At 39.1% G+C, this 22,619-nt stretch overlaps 1 protein-coding gene across 3 annotated transcripts in view; it reads right to left on the bottom strand.

Annotated features, from left to right (window-relative positions):
- Window positions 1-22,619, bottom strand: part of LOC139631663 (solute carrier organic anion transporter family member 1C1-like) — a 35,327-nt gene that overhangs the window by 11,016 nt on the left and 1,692 nt on the right. For 2 of the 3 annotated variants that reach the window (XM_071496036.1, XM_071496038.1), the window contains exons 2-7: window positions 19,013-19,185; window positions 7,842-7,983; window positions 3,812-3,944; window positions 1,998-2,119; window positions 1,779-1,925; window positions 381-479 (exon numbers count right to left, since the gene is read on the bottom strand). In XM_071496036.1, coding sequence (XP_071352137.1) covers window positions 381-479; window positions 1,779-1,925; window positions 1,998-2,119; window positions 3,812-3,944; window positions 7,842-7,983; window positions 19,013-19,108 — 739 coding nt within the window. In that variant the 5' untranslated portion in view covers window positions 19,109-19,185. Of the gene's footprint in view, window positions 1-380; window positions 480-1,778; window positions 1,926-1,997; window positions 2,120-2,269; window positions 2,524-3,811; window positions 3,945-7,841; window positions 7,984-19,012; window positions 19,186-22,619 lie in introns of those variants that run through there. The other variant, XM_071496037.1, reaches the window with a different exon arrangement.

Here is a 22,619-nt window from a genome sequence, read left to right as displayed (position 1 = left end):
CTGAAACCACATTCTGCCGCTGTTAGTTGTATTATTAACACCTGTGCTTTTCTTCTTGCGACATGCCAGAATGTATTCTGTAGGAAAGGTCTTCTCTACATTTTTGGCTTTGACAGAATGTTGGGTTTGCTTTAATTATATCAAATTTTAAATTATATCTAATTCTGATTTCATGTGACCCACTTACAGGTCACTGGAGAGTTTTATAGTTTCCAATAGGTAACCAATAAATCTATGGTGTCACAAAGTCATGGCAGTAGTTGCTTTCCTGCTACATTCACATGAGCTTTTTGAGAGTCTAGGATGAAGAGCTAATGACAAGTCTGCATATGATGCAGTGGTCTGACATTAAAATTAAATGTACTCCTGTTTAAACTCACCCATTTTTACAAATCCAATGTCCACATAGATTTTGGCACAAAGGGAGCCTAGTAGGTAGCCAAACACAGGGCCAACCACCGAAATGGTCTGCACGCAGCCTAGGACATGATAAACACACCCAAAGAGACACAAAACACATAAACTGGTTAGGACATTAACTATGTGTATTAAGAACTGAGATGCTGTAGATAATACAGAGAACCACAAAGACATTTTTCACACAGAAATTTTACATAGATATTGGCTTACACATACATGTACACGTTTTAAACCTGTTTTAAACCCTCACGTGTTTTGGAAAGATTTACTGAGTAAGCATGTTTTTTCAACAATACTCAAAATCTGCTACTGCAGAACACCAAGGATTTCCTGCCGTAGTCCTGCGAAAGAGTACCTTTGCTGGACTTGTGTGTGGACTTGTGGAACAAGCATTCCAAAGGTTAGTTTCCCCTTAATCCCTGAGTAGCAGCAAAAACCTTCATTTAAGTGTGATGAGGGGATAGCCCTTTTTGCGCTTCCTGAATTCATAAAATGGTTGCATTAAGGGAGGATGTGTTGGTGATGACTGGAAGATGATGTCATGGTGGCATCAGTATAAGTAAGTTCTATTGAATACATATTCTAGAGCTTTGTTATTTATTTCATCAAGTATTGTTACCCTCATCTTGTCTTTGTTGACTGAGCTGCCTGCTGGCCTTGGCTCAGTTCTACATGAGGATCGACAGCCCAAACAAAACTGGAGGTTTACAGAACCAAAGATGGCAACATACATGATCACTGTGTTTGTACATCTGATACACAGGCGTCCCTCGATAACATGGAAACTGACCAATTACAGGATGCCTACTATATTCCATATACATAACTGTTATTGCTAATTGTTGACACCTCACCTACAATATGTGCTGAACATTTTTATCAGTCAGACCAATAACAGGCTTGGTCATATATCTTGGTCATCATCATGACTTAACAGACTGACTTAGCATTTCAACCATGCAAAACTATGTTATACTATGTATAGTGTACACTCCAGGGTGAATACAGCTGTATGGAAATTTAACTAGCGTCTATACAGGAACCATGTGTACTGCTTGTTTATGGTGTAACAATAAAAAGAGCAGTATATGATGTCTTGAGGATGTTTCTGTACTCTACAAATTTACTATAATTAGTCATATGCTTGTCCACAAAAGTGTACCATGCATATCAGGCCAATGATAAGAAACCTTATTTGTATATGCATGTTTGATAGGGTTGAGAAGAACAGTACTGATTCACTGGTGCAGGAATCAATGTTTATTTTACAAATTGCAGATCATGAGTTTTGACTCAACGTAATAAATTATAAATTTTTTTTTTTTTTGTGAGTGTTTTAAGAGTCGTGCTTTTCTTACCCACATATAAGGCCGCATTCTCCTCAGTAGCAAAATCATCAATGTAAGAGATCCCAAGAGGCTGAACTGGCGTCTCTCCAATCCCCCGCAGGACATTTCCCAAGAGCACATAGATCCACATCGACAGGTTAGAGTCACCTTCACAACCTGGAGGAAAAGACAAGTGTAATCGGACATCTTTACTTGTCTACACTAATGTGTATGTGTGTGAACACTCACCTGTGGCTGGTACTTCAGGCAGTTTACCATCTTGGGTCAGGTCAGCTGGTGAGCCCACCGGACATGGAGAGGGGTTATGTGTTGAGTTCGCTACCCACCGCACCGATGTTTCAAATTCATAGCTAGACACAAAACACAAATGGAACTGGTAAACCCATGAGACAGAGATAAAGTAATCATTTTATGTGGTTATAAGATACAATCAAATTCAAAGTGACACAGAACAAAATGGAAAAGTGAAACACAAACATGCATCTACAGTCAAGACTTACTGGGACAGCAATATGTTTGCTGTATAGGCTGAATAGGCAAGAGTTGCAGTGCTACACTCGGTACAGTAATATATCAGGTGTGACGACCCTGTCTCTCTTAGCTGCTGGGCCGGCTGTTTGTCTCTGTGTTTGTGTTTTGTGTTGCAGGTGCCCAGTAGGTGTGGCCAGGTGACTGAATATTGGGAACACCTGGGCCTGGTGTTCTCAGTGGCATAAATACTCTCTCTGACCTGTGCCATGGGGGGGAGGGGGGGAGCAAGGGAGCAAGGGGGCAAGGGGGCAAGGGGGCAAGGGGAAATGCTGCTCCACATACCTTGCTTGCGTTCTGGGGTTTTCTTTTTTATCTTTTGCCATTGAACACCTCACATCTTAGCGCTTCACTCATGCAAACACTCCTACACTACTGACTTGCTGATCCTCATATCCCATAACCTTTTTGATATTCTTATTTACTTTTTTGATAATAAAGTTAATTGTATGGTGCAACTTTTTGTGTCACCTCCCGTTGTTGTTGTCATGGGTTTTGAGCCAGCCGTGTCACAGGGAAAATGATGGTGGAATTTGTGTATGTTAACTCAAACTATATATACAAGAAATATAATGCAAAATATGATACAGAGTTCCTGAAACAAAAATATGTATTTGATGTTCATGTTGTGTCATTGAGACTTAATCTAATTGGTACGGTGGCCCTGAGGGTGAAAACACAACATTTCAGAAAACACATTTCAGATTGTGAAAAGAATGGGACAACACTCTTCGTTTGTGTTTGGACAAAACCCAAATCAATTCAAATTTAATGTGTGTTAATGTGTTAAGGTGACTGGGTGCTAGACTGGATCAGCTGGAGTGACGCAATAAACTCTACTCTGCTGTGATTGTTTGTTTCACTGTTAGGCAACTGATGGCACTCTGGGCCTGTGTTAAACTTAATTAGAAGGGTCAGCTACACAGAAGTCCTTTAGATGGCTAATTGGCCAGTCTAAAGGAGCCTTTGGCTTTTGAAAAAACTATGCCTTGACAAATCAATTTTCATGCTACCACTTCTCCTCTGCAGTGTGTTGTTTGTTGTTGGAAATGACATTGAACTGTTGCCAGGAATTTGGGTTATATCCAATCACAAACAAGAAGCTTGTCCCACCTTTTACATAATCTCAAATGTTGTTGTGTTTCATGCAATGTTGTTGTGTTTTGACCCTAAGGGCCACTGTAAATTGATTAGTGATACAGGATATTATTAATCTTGTGGATATGAACTGGTATATTATTGTTTGGCACAGCTTCTAAAGTAATGAGATGCAGATCAAAACAACATCTTCACTACATAATTTCTGTCTAGCCTAAAGCACATTTTTTAAATAAAATCTTTACTGGGTTGTTTAATCTTGGCATGCTAAAAAAAATACATCAAATTTTGCACTATGTAGCTTCTGTCTACCTGTTATTGACGTGTTGAAAACTCATGCACTACATGTATCTGATTTAGAGTCTATAGCTAAATTTAAACAAGACCTCCTTTTACTCCTGGCTCCTTTTACTCACCGTCCAATGATGAAGTGAGGCAGAGCGATGATGAAGGTGCCAATGGACATCAGTACACAACCCACTGCAATGATCTTTGGCCGATGGAGCTTGGCCCCAAAGTAACTAACAAAAGCTATCACCAACAGGTTACCTGCAAGGATAGAGGCAGAGCCAGACACCAGGGATGAGGGATTTAGAGTGTTACTGTACACTCTGTCAGGCAGAAGAAAGAACAGGAGTTAAAGAGAACAGTTAGTTTGAGAAGCAGCAGATCATTGCTTTATTACATTTGTTTTATTCGTCTTTTTTTCTGAGGATGTGGGTACTTCAGATGTAGCTCTGTACAGTATGCTGGCCACCTACTTACATCAGTTGTTTTTTACAAGAATGTCATTAAATTATGCTTGAATTTCAAAATTAAGTGCTTCAAATATAACAAAATTAAAAATTAATGTGTAAATACATTTTCAACTACAAAATGCAATGTAAAAGCCAAGTGTGAAAAGTTATTTTCCCTATATGCATGAGCTGGTATACTATTTATTCTGTGGGCACATATCAGTATAATAGTATACGTCTGTGAAGATTCTCAGTCATCCAGGTTACTGTTATCCAAGAAAAGTCTTCTTATAGTGGTCTCGCCTCAGTGTTTCGTATGTATTGGCATCACTGAGTAGTGTGGTGAGGGAATGGTAGTCTGCTGTGTTTAGGACCACCGTGTATCTTCCCCTATCTGCCCTTAACTGCCGGAAGGATGGTGATGTTTCAGTCTTTGTTTAGTGACACCACAGCCTTCCCTTCCTGGATGGAAAGAAGAGCAAAGAAGGCCATCTGTTGTTGACACTTGGCCTCAGGTGACTCCAACGACTCTGACAACTGTCAGGGGGTAGAGTGGGTGGTCTGCTAATAGGAAGGTCAGTGGTTTGATTCCTGGCTCCACCATTCTGAATGAAGTGTCCTTGGGCAAGATACTGAACACCAAATTGATCCCAGTGTATACTGCGTGCGTATAAAAAGCACTTTGAGTGGTTGATATGACTAGAAAAGCTCTCTATTAGTGCAGTCCATTTACCATTCACAACAACAAACTAAGTGACATCAAGGGTCTCCTCCCCAGTCAGAACTGAAGAATCCTATGAGCTGAGAGGTGAAACATCTTTAAGTATCTTCAAGTACAATCAAGTACAGTTACCCTCTGCATTAAATTTCCATGTGAAAAGTATCAGATGAAAGCTGAGAGTTATAGACTGTTGTGTACATCTATAGTTTGTAAAGCAGATGAGGTGGTCATACAACGAGAGATTTTAATCATCTACAGCGTGAAGCAGCAGATGTGTTAGATGGCATGAAAATGAAACAGTCCTAGGTAGAAACATGGCCATTTCTCCATTGTCACCTTTCAGTGAATTGTCCATGATCAGTCACTTGGAAACTCCATTGTAAACAGGGTTGGAAAGTGGCCTAGAAAGATAAGCTTACACCATGTTGCCAGATCCTAAAGGTAAAGGTAAAGGTTTGCTTGATGGGATGACGTCAAACCCTCCAACAATCCTTCAGCTGTTGTCGTGTGTGCATACATGTATGCGTGTGTGTGTTTGAGAGATAGAGGGACATGTGAAGTTAACCTTTATGTGTAGTTACAGGAATTCTTAATAGTGCTTAAATCTTCTATAGTATTCTACATGGTAATTACAGTGAGAGCAGTGAGAGTGAAAAAGGGCGATCTTTTTTTTTTACTTTACAACTCATTTCATTGTGTTTGCTTTAACTGTTCAGATACTATAAAAATCCTGGAACATATTAAGAATGATTAATGCAGAATATGTACAAACCTGCACTTACATTCAGCTGGGTTCAATCGGTTAAGCTCATCTATCTAATTTGTTTTCTGAAAAGATCCTCATCCATCATTATTACTCTCCACTCCCCCTTCTCGTCTTCATTATTCTTCATTTTTGTCCTTTTCTGCTTCTCTTCTCACCATTTGTCTTCCCTCTGCTCTGTTCTCCTTTTTTCTTTCCTCTTCACGCTGCCCTGCTCTGCCTCTATGTTGCCCTGGCAACGGTCCTATAGAAAAAGCCTGTTGCCTAGGCCACATGAGAGAAGCAGCTTTCACAGGAGACATAGAGATGGAGAGATAGAGGGAGAGAGAGCCGGGGTATTCAACTCTGATTGCGCCGGAGGTGTCATCCTCCCCTTTTCCTCTGGCAGATACACCCCACCTCCAACAGAAAATCAACAGGTTGACTAATGTTATTGAAAAAAAATTATTATTATTCTTCACTACTATCATGTTACCCACGGCCAAAACTGCCGGTCTGACAGTAATAGAACAGAAGTAGAATGACTTATAGTGGATGACGTCTTTCTTCTTGTGTGAATCATGTCTCTTTGGCTCTCATCTAACTCAGCAAGCTTTATGTATGATTTATAGCCTACAAGAGACGCTGCCACTGAATGGACCAGCCTTACATAATTGACCTAGAAACAGGTCAGGGCACAATCTGGGAACACGTTTTGCTGACTGCCATGAAGAATTCCTTAGAGGAACCACAGGTTATATAGAGTATGTCCAATAGTTGTCATAGGCCTACGTATACAGCTGTACTGCAAGCCAGATCTACTAGCTGCACATTATCACAAATTAAATCTGTGATTTCATCAAATAATTTAAAAATAACTTTTATTCTATGAAATATTAAATTACCAGTACTGTTTATCGGGGATATCAAACCAGAAATTTGTTTGAAACACAGAAAAGAAAAATTGCTGATTTAGATTTTTACTTAAAAACTGTGCATTGTGCTATCCTTGATGCCTCATCTTGAGGTTGACCACATCTATTCTATATCCTCAGAGCACTCTGCCGATGTAGCATTGCACTCATTTAACAGAGATTCTGGGATCAAATTACGTCACTTGACGCAGTCCATCAGATTTCTCGCAGCTCTCTCTGGAGCCACAAAAGGCTTTATATGACATTTTTTCCCAGCTGCAGTAATACTCCCCTAGACCCTGAAACAGACTTTAATGTGTATATGGCACAGTTCTCCTTTAAGGATTCATATTTTGATGTCTAGATTGATTGTTATACTGATTGTTTTTAATATTTGATGTTGTCTGAAACTTTGGGCCCTGTGGTAGATTGGGCACCTGCACAGGGACTACCACAACTCCTGTCCTATGCAATTATGAGCAAGGATAAAGGATGAGCAGGGTAAATGATAGATGGGTGAATTTTACTTTTTAATCTCTCGCACCTTCAGTTTGAGATATAAACATAGTAATGTTGGGTGGCAGCAATGTCTTGTTAGTTATGAGCCAACATATAGAGTAAGTTGATAAATACATAGGCTAATATCTGTGATAAGTCAGTTATACTATTGGTCATGCCAAAATATCAGTCAGGCTTTAGTAAGGATCTTTTCATCCCTTTTTGGTTTTTTTTTACCATCTACCTCATTTTGCTTTGAAAAGATTAAGGGTCCCTAAGATAGCCTACTTTCCAAATGTGAAAAAGCAATATCGGTCATGTGTTACAAGAAAATTGTTTGATATTTTCTAAGTGTCTGCACAGACCTCGGCAGTTTGTGTTGCACTTACACAACAAATTATTTTGGAATTGCCTGAAGGGTCTTGCCTGCTTGTAGCTGATTCACATGTCAGATAAAAGCTGGTAAATGCCAGATGATTCCCATGTACATCACTGGGGGGGGGGACTGAGATTAAATTAACAGTATGGAGAAGTTACAGCATAACAAAAAGCTTACAAATTCCGACTGTCGACAGCAAAAGCAGAGCTTGGAGCCTGTTAATGTCCCTGGTCGACACTATGACTCACCACGCACACACACATACACACACACACCCCTCTGTCCTCTTCTTGGAAGCCTGATGAATCCTTTATCTGCAGCTTGAATATCTCTGTGACCCATTCATATTTCCATCGCAAAGACAGAGAGAGAGAGAGAGAGAGAGGAGGGGAGCCCAACACACAGGCTGCAAACAGAACAACAAAATAACAGCAGTGACTGGCAGGCCTACTCACCTATCTCAAAGCTCCCATCAATGACACCTATTAGGTAACTGGGGATGTCAAAGCGCCTCTCCAGCTGAGTTATTGTGCTCTTCATGTAGCTCCCCGACAGAGCCTTTGCAAAATAGGCAAAGGACAGAGCCACCAGAAACATCTGGGAGAAAAGAGTGAGATGAGAAAAGGAAAGAGAAAGAAACAAAGAAAGAGATTAACAGGAGTGTTAAACTACAAATGAGCAAATGCACTGTTTTAACCTAATTATCATTTTCAATTATCTACTTGACTGTGTGATGTTCGCACATGTTTTGTCCACAAGGAACAGACAGAAAAAGAAGTACTTGTGTGATATCACTGTGGTTGCTACGATGCATGAACTCCCCTCATTAACCTACTTTCAGTGGTCCAACATTCACTAATTAACAAGTGCCAGCACTGCAGGAATAATGAGGTTCGGATGACGGAAGCGGTTTTGAGTGGGAGGAGAGGGATGGAAATGCACACAAAGTGTAGGTTTGAGAACACGAGCTGTCAACAACAACAAGAGAATTATAGCAGGTTTATATCTGAGTGAAGAGAGCAAGCCAGACAAATGGAGAATTTATTGAAAAAAGAGAGAAAGTAATTCATGTAGGGTTTACTAGCATAGGGCCTCGTTATAATAAAACAAGTCAAAATCATGCACAACACAAAAAAAAGTACAAACTCTGCCACTAAACCCTAGCTCTGACATAGAAGGCATCTCAGTGGATCATTTTCTCGTCTTGATTTAATTTTTGCTATAATGAGACTGAAGAGCAGCGAGCAACCTCTGACAGTGACTGGGCCCAGATCAACAATTCTCACAGTTATGACCAAAGGAAATCTAATAAACAGACTCAGTCGTGGCAGTCGTGCCAAAACCCCAGACAGGGCTTGAAGCTTACTTTTTCACATGGAGCATGTGTGCTCATATATGTTGTGCGAAGAACTTATGAGGAGACATTCATATGCATCATGATTTAATTTATTTGAATACAAAAAGCACAAAAAGTTTTTCATTTTTCTGCTTCAAACTGTATTTATTTTTATGTTGTTACGCTTTAAACTAAGAAGAACTACTTTTCCAGGTGTTGACACTGTTCATGCCGTTTAAAGAGTTTAAAGCAGATTGTTTTCAAAGGACAACAATGGTTCAACATTGGTTCAGCCCAGTGCGTCATCTTCATTGTTGTTGTTGTTATTAACCTTTTTGTTAAAAAAAGAGGCTGCTTGAGCTGAATTTTGTGATACTTTTTATTCACACACATGCTCCTAAATACTTTTTACAGTTCACACATGTCTATTTTTAGTCGCAGACGCAAGTGAAACACTAACACTGTCAAGCCCTGACAGATAAATTCAGTTTACAAGACCTATTCACGGCACAAGAACGTTTTTTACAGGGTAGGAAATGTAAGTTCCTGATCTAAAATCCAATGAAACAAAATTAATAAAATGACAAAATAGGTTGGCTCTGGCTTTTTTAAATTATAAAATGTAACAAAAAAAAATCATTTTCTACCACATTCTCTTAAGATCATTTCAAATGTAATCAGTCTTTTAAAAGTTATTAGCTCTTTATGATCAACATTTGGCTTCACTTGAACCAAGATAATGCAGTGACTTAATGTGAGCCAGATTGCAATCATCCAAAGCACCGAGAAAATTTTTAAGTACCAACACGGAGATTAAAAGGCACAACAATAATATGGACTGTGTGATAGCATGGCATCGTTCCAAAGCAGTCCCTGCTTCCTTAGGATTTTGAGAAATTGAGAAAGTTATGATCTTGCCCTGAGCTGGTGTTACAAAGATATGAAGCACTCTGGATTTATAGAGAAAATAAATCTCTCTTATCACCAGTTTTCCTTCTATAGCTGCTGTATAATTTATGAGTGTATGTGGCATTTATATACTTTTGATAGGGAGTAATTAGATAATTAACTACCAGTCTATCACGAAATACACTTTGAACACAACATCTCTGTCTCTCTGGAAGAGACTGCTGAACTGTCAGGTAAAGCCCTCATTGGTCAGGCCATTTCCACCTTCAGTTAGGAAACAGATGACACTGAAATATGGCAGTCGTGTATGTGATAAACCCAGCTTCCTGTGAAATATATCAGAAATGAAAACAAATTGATGTTCAGGAATGGTCGACTAATCTAATCTAGAGTCACATGTTTGCCTGTAGGAACATATCCCCTTTAGGGTTTGTATTCTCTGTCTCCTGTGACCTTTCCACCTCTCTAATGAAACGAAAAATGAACTGTGTAGGCTGTCCACTCTGCTCATTTCATTCAACTTAACAGTATTTCGACAAGAAATGTAGTGTTGATTGCTTTTGATCCTTCAGGTAACAGAGACAATATTAGGTGTAAAACATATATGATAACCTGATAATCAGATTACTATTTTGTGTGTGTCAGAAAAAAGCACAAAGAAATGTCTGTCTGTCAAGCATGTATGTAGATACACTAACTAGATGTATAAAAAATCATTTCAAGTCTAAAGAAAACATGTTATCATGTTTATTTATGCAACAATGTGCTCCAACAACACACACACACACACACACACAGACACACAGGAGCCACTATAACAATCCTGGCATGACATCATAAGAACTGGAACAAGCCCATCCCAAGTATTCAATTAGGTTAATCACTGCATGTTTCTTTTGCCACAACTGAGCCAGTAGAGCTAATACACCGTACCTAGACGTCAATAAGACATATAGAGACCAGTTATACTTTAGCTGGATGAATTTTGTGTGTGTGTGTGTGTGTGTGTGTGTGTGTGTATCTATGCAGGAGAGACCAACATTGCCTGTTTTTCACATGGTCATGGGGATTTAACTCTTTCTCTTTTGCATCTATATTTTTCTCTGATATTTTTCACTTCAAAACACTACTTGCTCCTTTCTTGCCAGTTTGTGTGGTGAGAGAAATGACAGTGGTTTCACTGCAGTGATTTAACAGAGCAGGGTTTAGACAGAAGAAGAATAAAACCTTTGTGTTGCCTATAGACCCAATTGAAATCTTGCTCTGTCTCCCTGAGTGCTTGTGAATAAGTAATGGTTTGTGGCCTTTGTTCTTATACTGCAAGAGCCATGGGTATCTAGCGCTGACAAAAGAGAAGCAGTGCACATGAGAGTCACATTGCCAGACATACCACGGTCATAGAAAGAACTAAAATATTATCTACCAATAGTATAAATACAGCATATATCAGGACAAAATCACGCATCAAGTGCAAATCATCAGCACTGAGGATGCAGTTTGACCCTTTGACCATTTAGTGGTAGTTGGAATTGGAAGCAGCTGACTACAACACCAGTGCTGGTAAAACCACTTTAACAAAGTTAGAGAGGGAGCTAGCTCTGAGTGGAAGTCTATTCAGCGCGTTCAACAATTGTGAGATAATCAGGACTGAGATAAGAGTAACAACTTGTCTTATCCCTACATGATATGATGTGAGAGGGCCCATCAATGCAAACAGACCTCTGTTGAGATCATGCTGACCACCAGTACTGGCTGTGGGGCATTAACGAAAGTAGCTCATCACAAGTGCATTTCCTGGGGGGGGGGTACTGACTTGCAAGCAATCATGCGTACACATATGTGACCCTCCAAAGCAAGGGGAAGGCTTTTCTTATTGACTATTTCCAGTCTGTCCTCCTTCATTTAAATGGTGAATCTGTTTTCTGAGCAACTCAAAATGGACTTGATCAGAGGTTTATATGAAATTAATAAATAATTTTAGTTATCTTCAATGTAAAGAAGGAAGAGAAAGGGGAAGTGTCAGAAATTCCAGAGGGCCATGGACATATTATACATAACAGCGGTGGCTCTCAATGGGAATTAAGCCAGCAAGATCAGTGTTAGAGTCTTAATTGTACTATTAAAGCTGTTTAAGACGGTGTATTGTGCTTGTGCTGACTCAAGCTTTTGCACCAACAAAGTGTCAGTTTTGGTGGCCATAAGAAGATTAGTTCCCACTTCTGTGACTCACAATAACATTGTTTGTACCATAATGGGTCCATTACAGACGTATGCTTGTGAAAATCATATCAAAGATACTTTATTTTTGCACCCCTGCATTCTTTAGATAACAGAGGTCATAGAGTTCACGCATCCAGTGTAACCTTTTAATGTGCCATGGTGAGGACCACACTGCTTTTAAAGAACATGAGAAATGAAGCTGATTCAGATCGCTCATGCATGCAGGCCCCTCACATAAACATGTTTCAACAGTTTAAAGTACAGAGTGAAAGAAAAAACATGAGACAGAAATAACATGATAGGTCAGTGCAGGTGTCAGCATGTAAGATTGTACTCGGGCCAATTTTTTTCTAATCCATAAGATGGTGAGCCAGAACATAATCAAAGGCTAATTTAAGAAATCAGTTGATAAAAATGAAACTGGAATTTACTTGGTTACATTTACTTGGTTACTGTTCACGTGTGGCGCTGTGGTCCACAGTCACATGTAAGGATGGGCGATCTGGCAAAAAGATCATATGAAAATTTTCTTGGGCAGAATCACAATCCACGATCTTAATTTTGATCTGCGTTGTTTCTGCTCTGATATTGTTGTGAAAGTTGTGATTCATATCTTTTTGCCCTTTGACCCATTTTTGGATGTTTGCCTGCTGGGTGCTGTTCTTTATCCACAACCACACGGTGGTTCTTGTTCTGTTCAGGTGGAGAACTGGTGCATGTGCTGCCCTGCCAAACTCAGCAAGGCAGCAGAGCAGAAGAAGGACTGCAGTCGCCAGCTACAGTTAGTGGGCTAGATGCTTAACAGTTAAAACTGGCTTGGTTAGCAGCGGCTGAATGTTCGAAATGAAATATCTCAATACATCAGCTTTTAATGACGATCTGTATGATTCATCAGAAGTCCATCCCTAGTCACATATTATAGGCTATGTTTGACTAATTAACAGAACTGGAGTTTTCTTTTAAGTATATATTACACATCCTATGTCCGCTATGTCAGACGTATGTCAAGTACGCAACAGAACCTTTGAAATTTCCTGTCAGAACCTTTCAGAATAAAAGATGAGAATAGCGTAAAATAAAGCCTTGCTGAAAAAAAAAAGAGAACTTTCTTGCATGTTTATTTAGGCAAAATCGCTAAAGAGTTAATGATTATGTGGATAACTGATGCCACCAGGCACTGTGCACTGATTACAGTGCCACCTGCGGCCCAATGCCTTGACTGTGTCTGTCATTCACTTTCAACGTAGATAAAAGTATAAGCATTCTTCAGTTGGGGGTAGATTTTTATCTATTTGGACATTACAACTTAATGTGGCACTGTCGGTCTGATACTATCAAATTAAAAAAATCTCATTATCAAAATAATCTGGTAGGACAGATATTGCTGGCAGCCTGCCAGTTGCTGACCACTGGGTTAGTGGCTAAAATCAAATTCATCATTCATTCCAACTATTTAAGTCTTTTAGAGAAACACCATCTGCACAACTTATTTCACAAAAATAGAGACCTTAATGTGCACAATGTCAAACCCTGACTAATGAAAACTGAAGAAAAAAAAGTATAGGCAAATGATTTAGCAAAGCCTGTTTTAACTAAGTTGTCAATCGTCTCTGAGAGATTCATCTTTGTGGAAAACCATTTATGCAGCAGTATAGTCGTTTAATTTTCTGTAATTACAAAACAGTGAAAATAGTTTTACTTGCACTGCTTATCAGATTTTAACAGAACTATGCCACAACATTTTCTGTACAATTATAATCTGCATAAATATGTCTATCAAGGAAAATTATTTTGCTTTCTGCTGTCAGAATGTGGAGTGCATTTTATTACCTTCAGACAGAGCCAGGCTAGCTCTTTCTCTCTTTTCCCAGTGTCTATGCTCAGCTAAGCTAAGCAGCTGCTGGCCAAATAGATATGGGAGTGGTATTGTCCAACTCTTTGCAAGACACTGATTAACTGCATTTTCTGTATTATAACCAATGGTATTGGTGAATGCATTTTGATTAATTTTTAGAGAATAACACTACTGTAAATAATGTCAAAAGTGATATCCTTATTTTCCTTATTAAGTAAAGAAAGTAATGCATTGGTAATGGATGTCTTCTTCTGAATAACGTCATTTCGGGATTTGCAACAGTGGCATGCAATGATATTTTCATTGTGCACTCTTAATTGGTGTTCAACCAAGTGTTAAATGAGCAGTGGCCTCATTGTGATTAAAGTTCACTACAAAGATATTCACATTAAGTCTGTGAGAAAATTCAAACAAAGCCTCCTCGTGACCTGTGACCTGCTTGTGTTCTTAGCTCACTTATTTTACACACCTCATACTAACACAGGATCACACACGCACACGCACACACACACACACACACACACAAACTTTTCTATTATTTGTAAAAGTGATGTCCAAAAGTAGAAAAGAACTAATTATACTATACAGACCATCATTAGAAAGTGTTTGGGGAGTTTTGAGATGGTGTTTCAAGCAAGAAATGAATAAGAAATGAAAGAACACAGGGACATTGTTGCACCAAAGTTCTAGTCTTACTGGTGGAATTAACAAAAAGCAGAGAATAACATTGAGCTCCGGATTAGAGTCGAAACGGGCTGTGCCATGTCCCACCCAGCCGGTCAGGGAGCCAAACAATTCTGAGAAAAAACAAAAACCTGTCCTGCCACTGTGGTCTGTATTATGATAAGCTGCTTGAACACCATTGTCTCACATCACTTTCATGTGGGAAAAAGCCAGAAGAGTGTCTGATCTCATTTCTGGATTTACTGACTTTCATGTTGGTGGAAGAAGACATAGTTTCAGCCAACTGACCCTCCACTAAGGCCTGGTGTCCAATCCTATGAAAGCAACGATCTGGATACTAGCCCTGTTTCTGCTTGTATTTATTAATCATTTATTTTTTAATATTGTATTGTATTATTGTAGTATTGTGTTTTGTAGTGCTTTTTTTCTCTTTTATGTCAAAGCCAAAGGGCTCTTCTTTAACGTGGTTTACCACTTACTCTAAATTAACTTAACCCTGTTGGTCACTAAATTTATGTACTTGGAATACCCCTGCCTCCCGATGTACTGATGGTCTCCATTATGATGATGTCCTGCCTTCGCAACCACCACTGATGATAATGGGCAAAGCCTTTATTTTACCACCTCTTGGTTTGTGCCATTGTTGTGGCAAATTTGTACAGGGGGGGTTGTCAAATAAAAGCTGGCCCCCAAACACAGGCCAGAAAAAAACAAGGTTGGACGAACTCCTGGTGACTATCATATGATGTGCATGCCTGTTAAGCACAATGTATATTTCCACCACTTTAATTTAATATATTCAACAATATAATCTTACTATTTTCAACACGTTGTTGTTCTGGATTATTCATCTTAAGTATTTGATTCATTCATTGTCACCCACTTTGCTTTGTCTTCCTTTAATCCTTTAGTCCAGTTGTTCTTGCATATGGGCTGCCTAGAAAATGTTTCACAATGAAAGCCCTGTTTAGAATTGGAGGGTTTCTGCTTACTGAAACACTACAGGGCTTTTAATTTGAAACAGTCACAAGTTTGTATTAACAGTGTAATTCAGTGACTTTAACGGGGCAAACTTGAGTCGAGAGGGGAAGGGAATGATGCCTGTTTTGAACATTACTGCTTTGAAAATTTGCGCCAATGTGGTATGTACCCTAACCACTCGGTTATTGGGTTGCCCCCTGAAAAGATGCACTACAGTTCCACATGCACCATCTATGTAGAAATTCAGAATCAACAGTATTTTAGTTATATAGTCCGCATACTAGAAAATGTAACGTGACAATTAACAGGTAACGGTAAATGCTAAAACATGGTGTATCAGTAGCAAAAGCAAAAGAGGAGTAATGGAGTGCCTTGGCGGCCAAGGGTTTAAGGCGCTGACCACCATCCACATCACTGATTTTCAAGTAGCTTGCATTCTATCATTCAAATGGAAAATGGCACAACAGGAGCCCTATTGTTTTCTGCTCTGCTATGTTTACTTGCTGCAGTAAGCTACTGGTAATACATCATAGTTACTGTTGACACTTTTGACTCATTACTTCCTGCAAAGGCTTCAAGTATAAGCTTCAAGTGTATTTTAATCTAAAGGCACTTTGAGAAGTAAGTTTGGCAATAAAATGGCTTAGATGTAGAGATTTTTCCAGCAGTCTTTGTCAGGGAGTTGATGTGAAACTTTGCAAGGACTAAATAGATTTTTTTTTCAACTTAAATTCCTTTTTTTTAACTGCTGATGAAGAACACATGATATGATTGACAACTTAAGAAAAGCCATTCAAAGGACCTTGTTTGCACTTGCTGCTAAAACTCCACTTTTAAGCCAACATGCAAGAGAAATCATTGAAGTGCTAAGAACATGGCAAACTCCCCCTGCCGTTTAAGATCATGTGATATGACTGAAAGCTCAAGAATAGCAACTACTTCTCACTTTGAGGTGAGACTGAGTTGAGGACTGCTTTTCCTGCATCAAAAATGAACTTAAATAATGTCTTTGACAAAGAACAATAAGGTAGAGTGTATCTATTGAGTTTTGTTTTGTAACTAAAAGGAAGGAAGGGAGGAAGGAAGGAAGGAAGGAAGGACACATAAGCACTGTACAGCCTTGCCTTCTCCTTAATTAATTCCAGGAAAAGGTAAGTCTCGTACAGAAAAGCAGTGCACTGTGTTTGAACAGTGTTTGTTGACTGGCTACCTGACACTGTCTTGTGCCGACACACAGGGCACAGACACTATAGCCATGTGAAGTTTTCTTTAAACTTTAAACTGATGAGAATGAATAGAAGAACAGAGGCATGATTCAGTTCCTCGGGCAGTCCACTAATCCTTTACATTAAGACAGAGAGGTCACGGGTTAAAATGTACAGTATCCCTCATTGACACACACACACACATCATCCTTGTGACTTGTTGGGCTGTTGGTGTAATTTTGTTAACAGATTTAGCACTGATTTCTACACACAAACGCATTCCAGCATACGTACTGAGAGAGCATATGACTCCCCAACCCATACACACACACAGCATCCATTAAAGAAATAGCTGTCAGCTAGAGCTCCTTTATCCTACTATTCATAACGACAGTGTGCCAACCAGAATTGCCGGGTGCTGCTTGTAAACAGCCCCAGAAAGACCCCCTTGCACACTGTATTTACTGATTTGTTCCCAGTTTGCATCACCATCAAAATAGTTTTTTCTTTTCAGTATCCTGAATCACTAGAGTCAGTTCGTTAAAAAAAGATTTGTTCAAAAGATTCAATCGCCAAATCACTCAGTGCTTGACTGTCGCGACTGCGTAGCTGAACTGAAACACAGCAGAGCGGTGTATATTCCTCATGATCCCCGGCTTCCAGAAACAGAAGTGCCGTCACTTTAACAAACACACCAAACTCTGTTTATAATTCATGATTTCCTCACTGAACATTAGAGATCAGCACTGGTTTTTATGGCTTTTGAACTGATCTACAGTTCAGCTCTTACTCTACCTTCAGTGAATGAATCACTGAACAAGCATCACGAGATGCTGACTCTCACTTTTCAGTTTTTCCATTTTTTGCTCTGCTAATGTGTTCTACCATTCATATATATGCCAACATGTAAGGTGCATTCGGAAAGTCTTTTCGATGGGGGCCAGTTCTAGGAACAGTCCTGGTTGTCGAACACGTCTTCCATCTTGGGAACCTTCAATGCAGCAGAAACGTTTTTGTACCCTTCCTCAAGCCTTCCAAAAGATGATCAAGAGAAATGGGAGGAAACCGAGCTAAATTTCAAATGTCATAGCGAAGGCTCTGAATACTTATGTCAATGTGATATTTCAGTTTTTTCTCTCTAATAAATTTGCCAAAAATTCTAAAATTCATATTGAGTGAAAAAATAAATCTTTTTTTTTTTATTTTAGCATAAGGCCGAACATGACATTGAAAGAATCTGGTCTGAACACTTTCCGAATGTACTGTATATTCAGTTGTCATTCATATTTAATGCTGTAATTAACGTAGTTTAATGCTGTTCAATTTTTTTGACATTCATCCATATTTTGTCCTGCCACAATTTATTTATTTATTTATTTTTTGTTCTCCTGTTTCCTATAAATGTTTTGTTCATAGCTACTTGTTTCTATATGCTACTCGTGACATGTTGAACTTGACATGCGTTCCTGCTGTTACTAAGTAATTTCCCTCCAGGATTAATAACGTACCTACACACCCCATTCTTCCTGCGAATGAAATGACTTGAATCATTCCTGTGAATGAGTGTGCACAAGTGTATATAAGTGTATACGTGTATGAATAATTTTTGCATGGATTCAAGTGAATCACGCTCACAGTGATACACTCACTCCCTGCGAACACATCACTGGATGATTCTGTGACTTGAAACAGTAAGTCTGTCCCTGGACGTTCGCTTAAATCTGACTGAGCGTTCAACTGAACTGAGAACTGAACAGATTGTTTCAGAAAGTGATTCAGTTCAGCAATGATATTATTCAAACGTGAGGTTGTCTTATCGCTCACAAGTTGCGATCAAATGTTCAACCACCTCTAACAACCATCCTCACAGGTATCTTAGTTCATCAATCACTGCTACACCTCTCACTGCTTGTTGGCAGAAGCCAGCAGCTCTTCCAGGAAAACCCAGACTGGTTATATGACTGACTGGACTGTAGAGATCTTACTGACTTGTCAATTAACTAACTTTTTCCTGTGTGAACATTTGTTTGAAAACAAACTGAACTAAACTTAAACTTAACTCAGTGGACATTAAGCGGATTTTTTCAACAGCATTGATTTGAACTGAACAGAACTAAGTTGTATTGAAAGAGAAAACCTGCAATGGACGGCAATGCATTTTTTTTTTTTTTTTTTTTAATTGTCATTTTCTTCTGTATGTTTTTTTCTGTATTGTTTTGGGAGGATTTAAACGATTCAAATATATGAAAATGTTTGAAGACAGGTTATATATGTGTTGTCTTTGTTGAGTTGACTAAAAATTTTTAAGAAAAAAAAAACATCTTGACAAACTAAATTCAGACAAAATCTTGCGAGGGGAGAGACTTGCCCAGCACCTCAAACAAACAAAAGTAGAACACACAAAGTCAAACTGTCACAACATGCTAGCTCGTGTACCTTCAGGCTGGTGCATGGAGCAGAGCGTGGTTCTCTGGCCATGCCGTCACTGCGTCCATTCTCCTGTGTGCGTCCTCGCTCAGCTCTCTCCTCCATCCTCCAGAAATGTCTCCGTGTCTCCTAAGCAGAAGTCTCCCACGTAATGCAATTTCTTGGCACTGATGCATGCAATCCTGCAAATGGATAATTCAAGCATGTGACCCACTTCTCATCCTCGGTACAAAAACAGAAACATGTCTACAGCAGCCGGCCGAGGAGAGACTGACACAGAAACACACAAACAATATGTATTTGTTCAAGAAATCTTAAGACTTCAATCACAACTAAGAAGTCAACGTTGTAATGACATGGGTGACGTGTGCACTTTTTCAGAACAAAAGGTCGTTGTTTCAAGTTAACTATTTTAACCCACAGTATCAAAAACTCTTGAGCTAAACTCCTGCATATCACCAAGACATACTCTATTCTGTTGTCTAACCAGTTAACTGGCATCAAGTGACCGAACACAGTGAAGCATAAACTTGGGTGATGAGTCATGAAGTGTGGTAAAACCATTGATTAAGCTTATGAGCTTCGATGCACTAAAATCATACACTGCATAAACCACTTGAGAAGAAGAGCACTTTGATTTGCTAGGCTGAAAGGAGGTCAGAACTACTCAAAGTCAGTGTGGTAATGTGTTGTATACGGGGTGAAAATGTGTATGAATTCAGTAAAATCAATCCCCATAAATGATAAATACTGTGTCAGGATCTCACCAACACTAACAGCACTGTACTCTGATACAAGCTCTCTGTTGTCAGTCATCTGCCCATCATTTCCTGTGCCAGGTGAATTGAATTGGGAAGTGGTTGTTTGTGTTCAATCTTTTTTGCAACATCTGCTGGTAAAACTAAAGGAAGCTGGTGTCTTTTCCTGATAATAACAGCAGCAAAGTCAGTATATCGCCATTTAATTAAGTGGGGCTTGTACTGCATTTGAACTACCATGCTATTATCCACTTGAAGTTTTTCTACGCTGTGGCAAACCGTTCGAATATACATTTGCAGCAGGACATTCCTGAGCCCGCCTATGCAGTATCCATGCTGTGCTTGTGAGCAGGGCCAAAGCTGAGCTACACTGGCATCAGAGGTCAACTAAATGGCTCAAACAAAGAAAAAGGACAGTACATAAAACATTCACATAGGCTAACCATTCAGTAGTTTTATAGAGCCTGTGTAAAGTCGCTGCTGTTGTTTGAATTTTGTCAGATTCTCATGTTTGTATTCTTACAATTCATCTTAACAAAAGGCAGCGTCATTGTTTTCTTATCTGATTCCCTTTGTTGCTGTTTGTGTCATTCGTCTCAATGGCACTGTGTCACTGTGAAAGCCATCCAGTGGTGCTTTTTTTCATTTGCCAGATGTGTTTAAATTAGGTTTTGTTTTGTTAGATTTACATAAATTCTTTTTGTGGCACTCATTAGAAATTCGGTGTAAAACTAAGTAAATGTAAATCATCGCTGGGTAACATAAAAGGTAAAATACCCCATCATCCACTAGAAAAGGTTCCTACTTTGAAGCAGCTGCAGGAAGGGTTTAGTCAGTCACTGTTGTTTGCGCCGATGGCTACTTCACTGATCATTTCAAGTTGTGGGAAATTTAGATTTGAACAATTTTTCAATTGTTTGTGATGATCCATATGAACACAGGAGCAGTCTGGGGTAAAAAAAGTATCAAACTTTCTTCAAAGATAATAAGGCAACACTCAAATCCAAACAACAAGGATTCCTACATTGTGCAAGGTAAGTATTCTTGCAATATATTGTGTATATACTGTGTTACGTGAAGCCAAAAAAAAGTCTTCACATCAGCTGATTTTACCAGTTTCTTCACATCTCCTTTTATCTCTTTGCTCATGTCTTCCTTCCTGAGCCCTTTCTTTCCTTTTCCATTAATTCTCTCTCTCTAACTCCCAACATTTGTCTTGCTAATTTCACGTTTTGCCCTCTCCTCCCCCCTTGGTCCATTTCCAGTGGTCATGTGAAACAGTGAATGCAATTGCTCCAGGGGACCGACTTAGTGATTGCTATGCAGCAAAGAACACTAACACAATAGCAGCACATTTTCTGTCAGTGAGACTGCCACAACATGTTTGTAACTTCTTTACATTTCCCCCCTGAATGATTTTTCAGTCTACAGCACCAGAGCAAACCAAAGGAGCAGGCTAATCGCAACAGGTTTGACCTACATTCAAGGAATTAGACCAACAGCAGCTTTAAGTAGTGTGAAGCAGCAGTCCACAAAAGCAGCAGGTTTTGAAAAAACCTTACAGTTGTTCAGGCTCTTTGTCTTGTGTACCACCAGAGTTTGTACTCACAAATACTATGCAAATACAGTATATATATCAAACAACATTTAACCTGTAACTATTGTGCAATGTCTGGTAAAAAGGCTCAAATACACTATCACTGTGTTTGAGTCTTGATATGATTTCAGCCACTGGATCATCAGGTTAACAGGGTGACTTGTTCTACCATAGCTTAGTCAGTATAGATAATGAAAAATTCAAATTAGACATAACACAAATACATCACATGTTGAGGATAAACTAAGCACCAATGTCCACTTACAAGCTTCAGAGCTATAAAGTGCACCCAGTGGTCTTCACTCCAGCCCTGAAGCTAATAATAGGGCATCTGCGGTACATGTCTACCACATATTGTCCCCAAGTATCAAGAATAAATATCCAATCACAAACTTTCATTCACTCATAATGTTGCTTATGCTTTGCTCCAATATGCTTCATGCTGCTGTAACGTAATCAAGAAAAAAATATCATTACAATAATTGAGACAAACAAGTTCTGTGCAGGTTGATGTGATGAGGAAGGAGAGAGAGGGAGAGAGAGAGAGAGAGAGAGAGCCAATAAGCAACATCTGCTGCACACTCCATCACAGGTGAAGTTGCTAAACAGTTCAGTCATAATGAGCACAGCTTATCTTGTTCCGCTTTTATTTTGCTTCTAATTTGGTGTTACTGTCAAACCAACGTATGTGCCCATTTGGACAAAAGAACACCAAATTGATTTATTTCCAGTCACATAAAAGCCCAGAGGAGTGATGGCTGAAAACTGAACTCAGGAACAAAAAAACAATATTGTGTCAATAGTCAGATCACCTCTAATGTTACCTTTGTTTCTCAAGGCAGCAGCCCTTAAAGGCCACTTGTAAACAGCTTGGCTAGAAGTACCATATTAAACCTTAGCTGAAGTAGTGCAAACACCATTTGTAAATGTTTGCTGTTGTTCACAGATTGTACCTTTATATAAAAAATAATAATACATTGAACATTAAGAAGTTGTGCTGGTCATATCTTCATAGGATAAATGCTAATACAACTGATGATGGCCAGCCTCCTCGGGTTAAAATGGTCACCACATTACTTCCCTTCTTCTATAAACAAAGACACCATAATAGCATGAGCTATCATTTTAAAATCAAAATCACTATGTCAAGCATTTTCAACTCCTCAGCCACTCTGATCTCTGAAAACGCTTGATCCGATAATTAGTTTTGTGTGATACGTGACTTGCTGATAAATTAACATGCATGAAATTATATGTGTCT

The sequence above is a fragment of the Trachinotus anak genome, unplaced genomic scaffold (assembly GCF_046630095.1).
Source record: "Trachinotus anak isolate AG129_WGS33_773 ecotype Australia unplaced genomic scaffold, CSIRO_AGI_Tana_v1 ptg000014l, whole genome shotgun sequence".
In the NCBI taxonomy this organism is placed as follows: Eukaryota; Metazoa; Chordata; class Actinopteri; order Carangiformes; family Carangidae; genus Trachinotus; species Trachinotus anak.
This window is presented reverse-complemented; position numbering and strand designations above follow the sequence as displayed.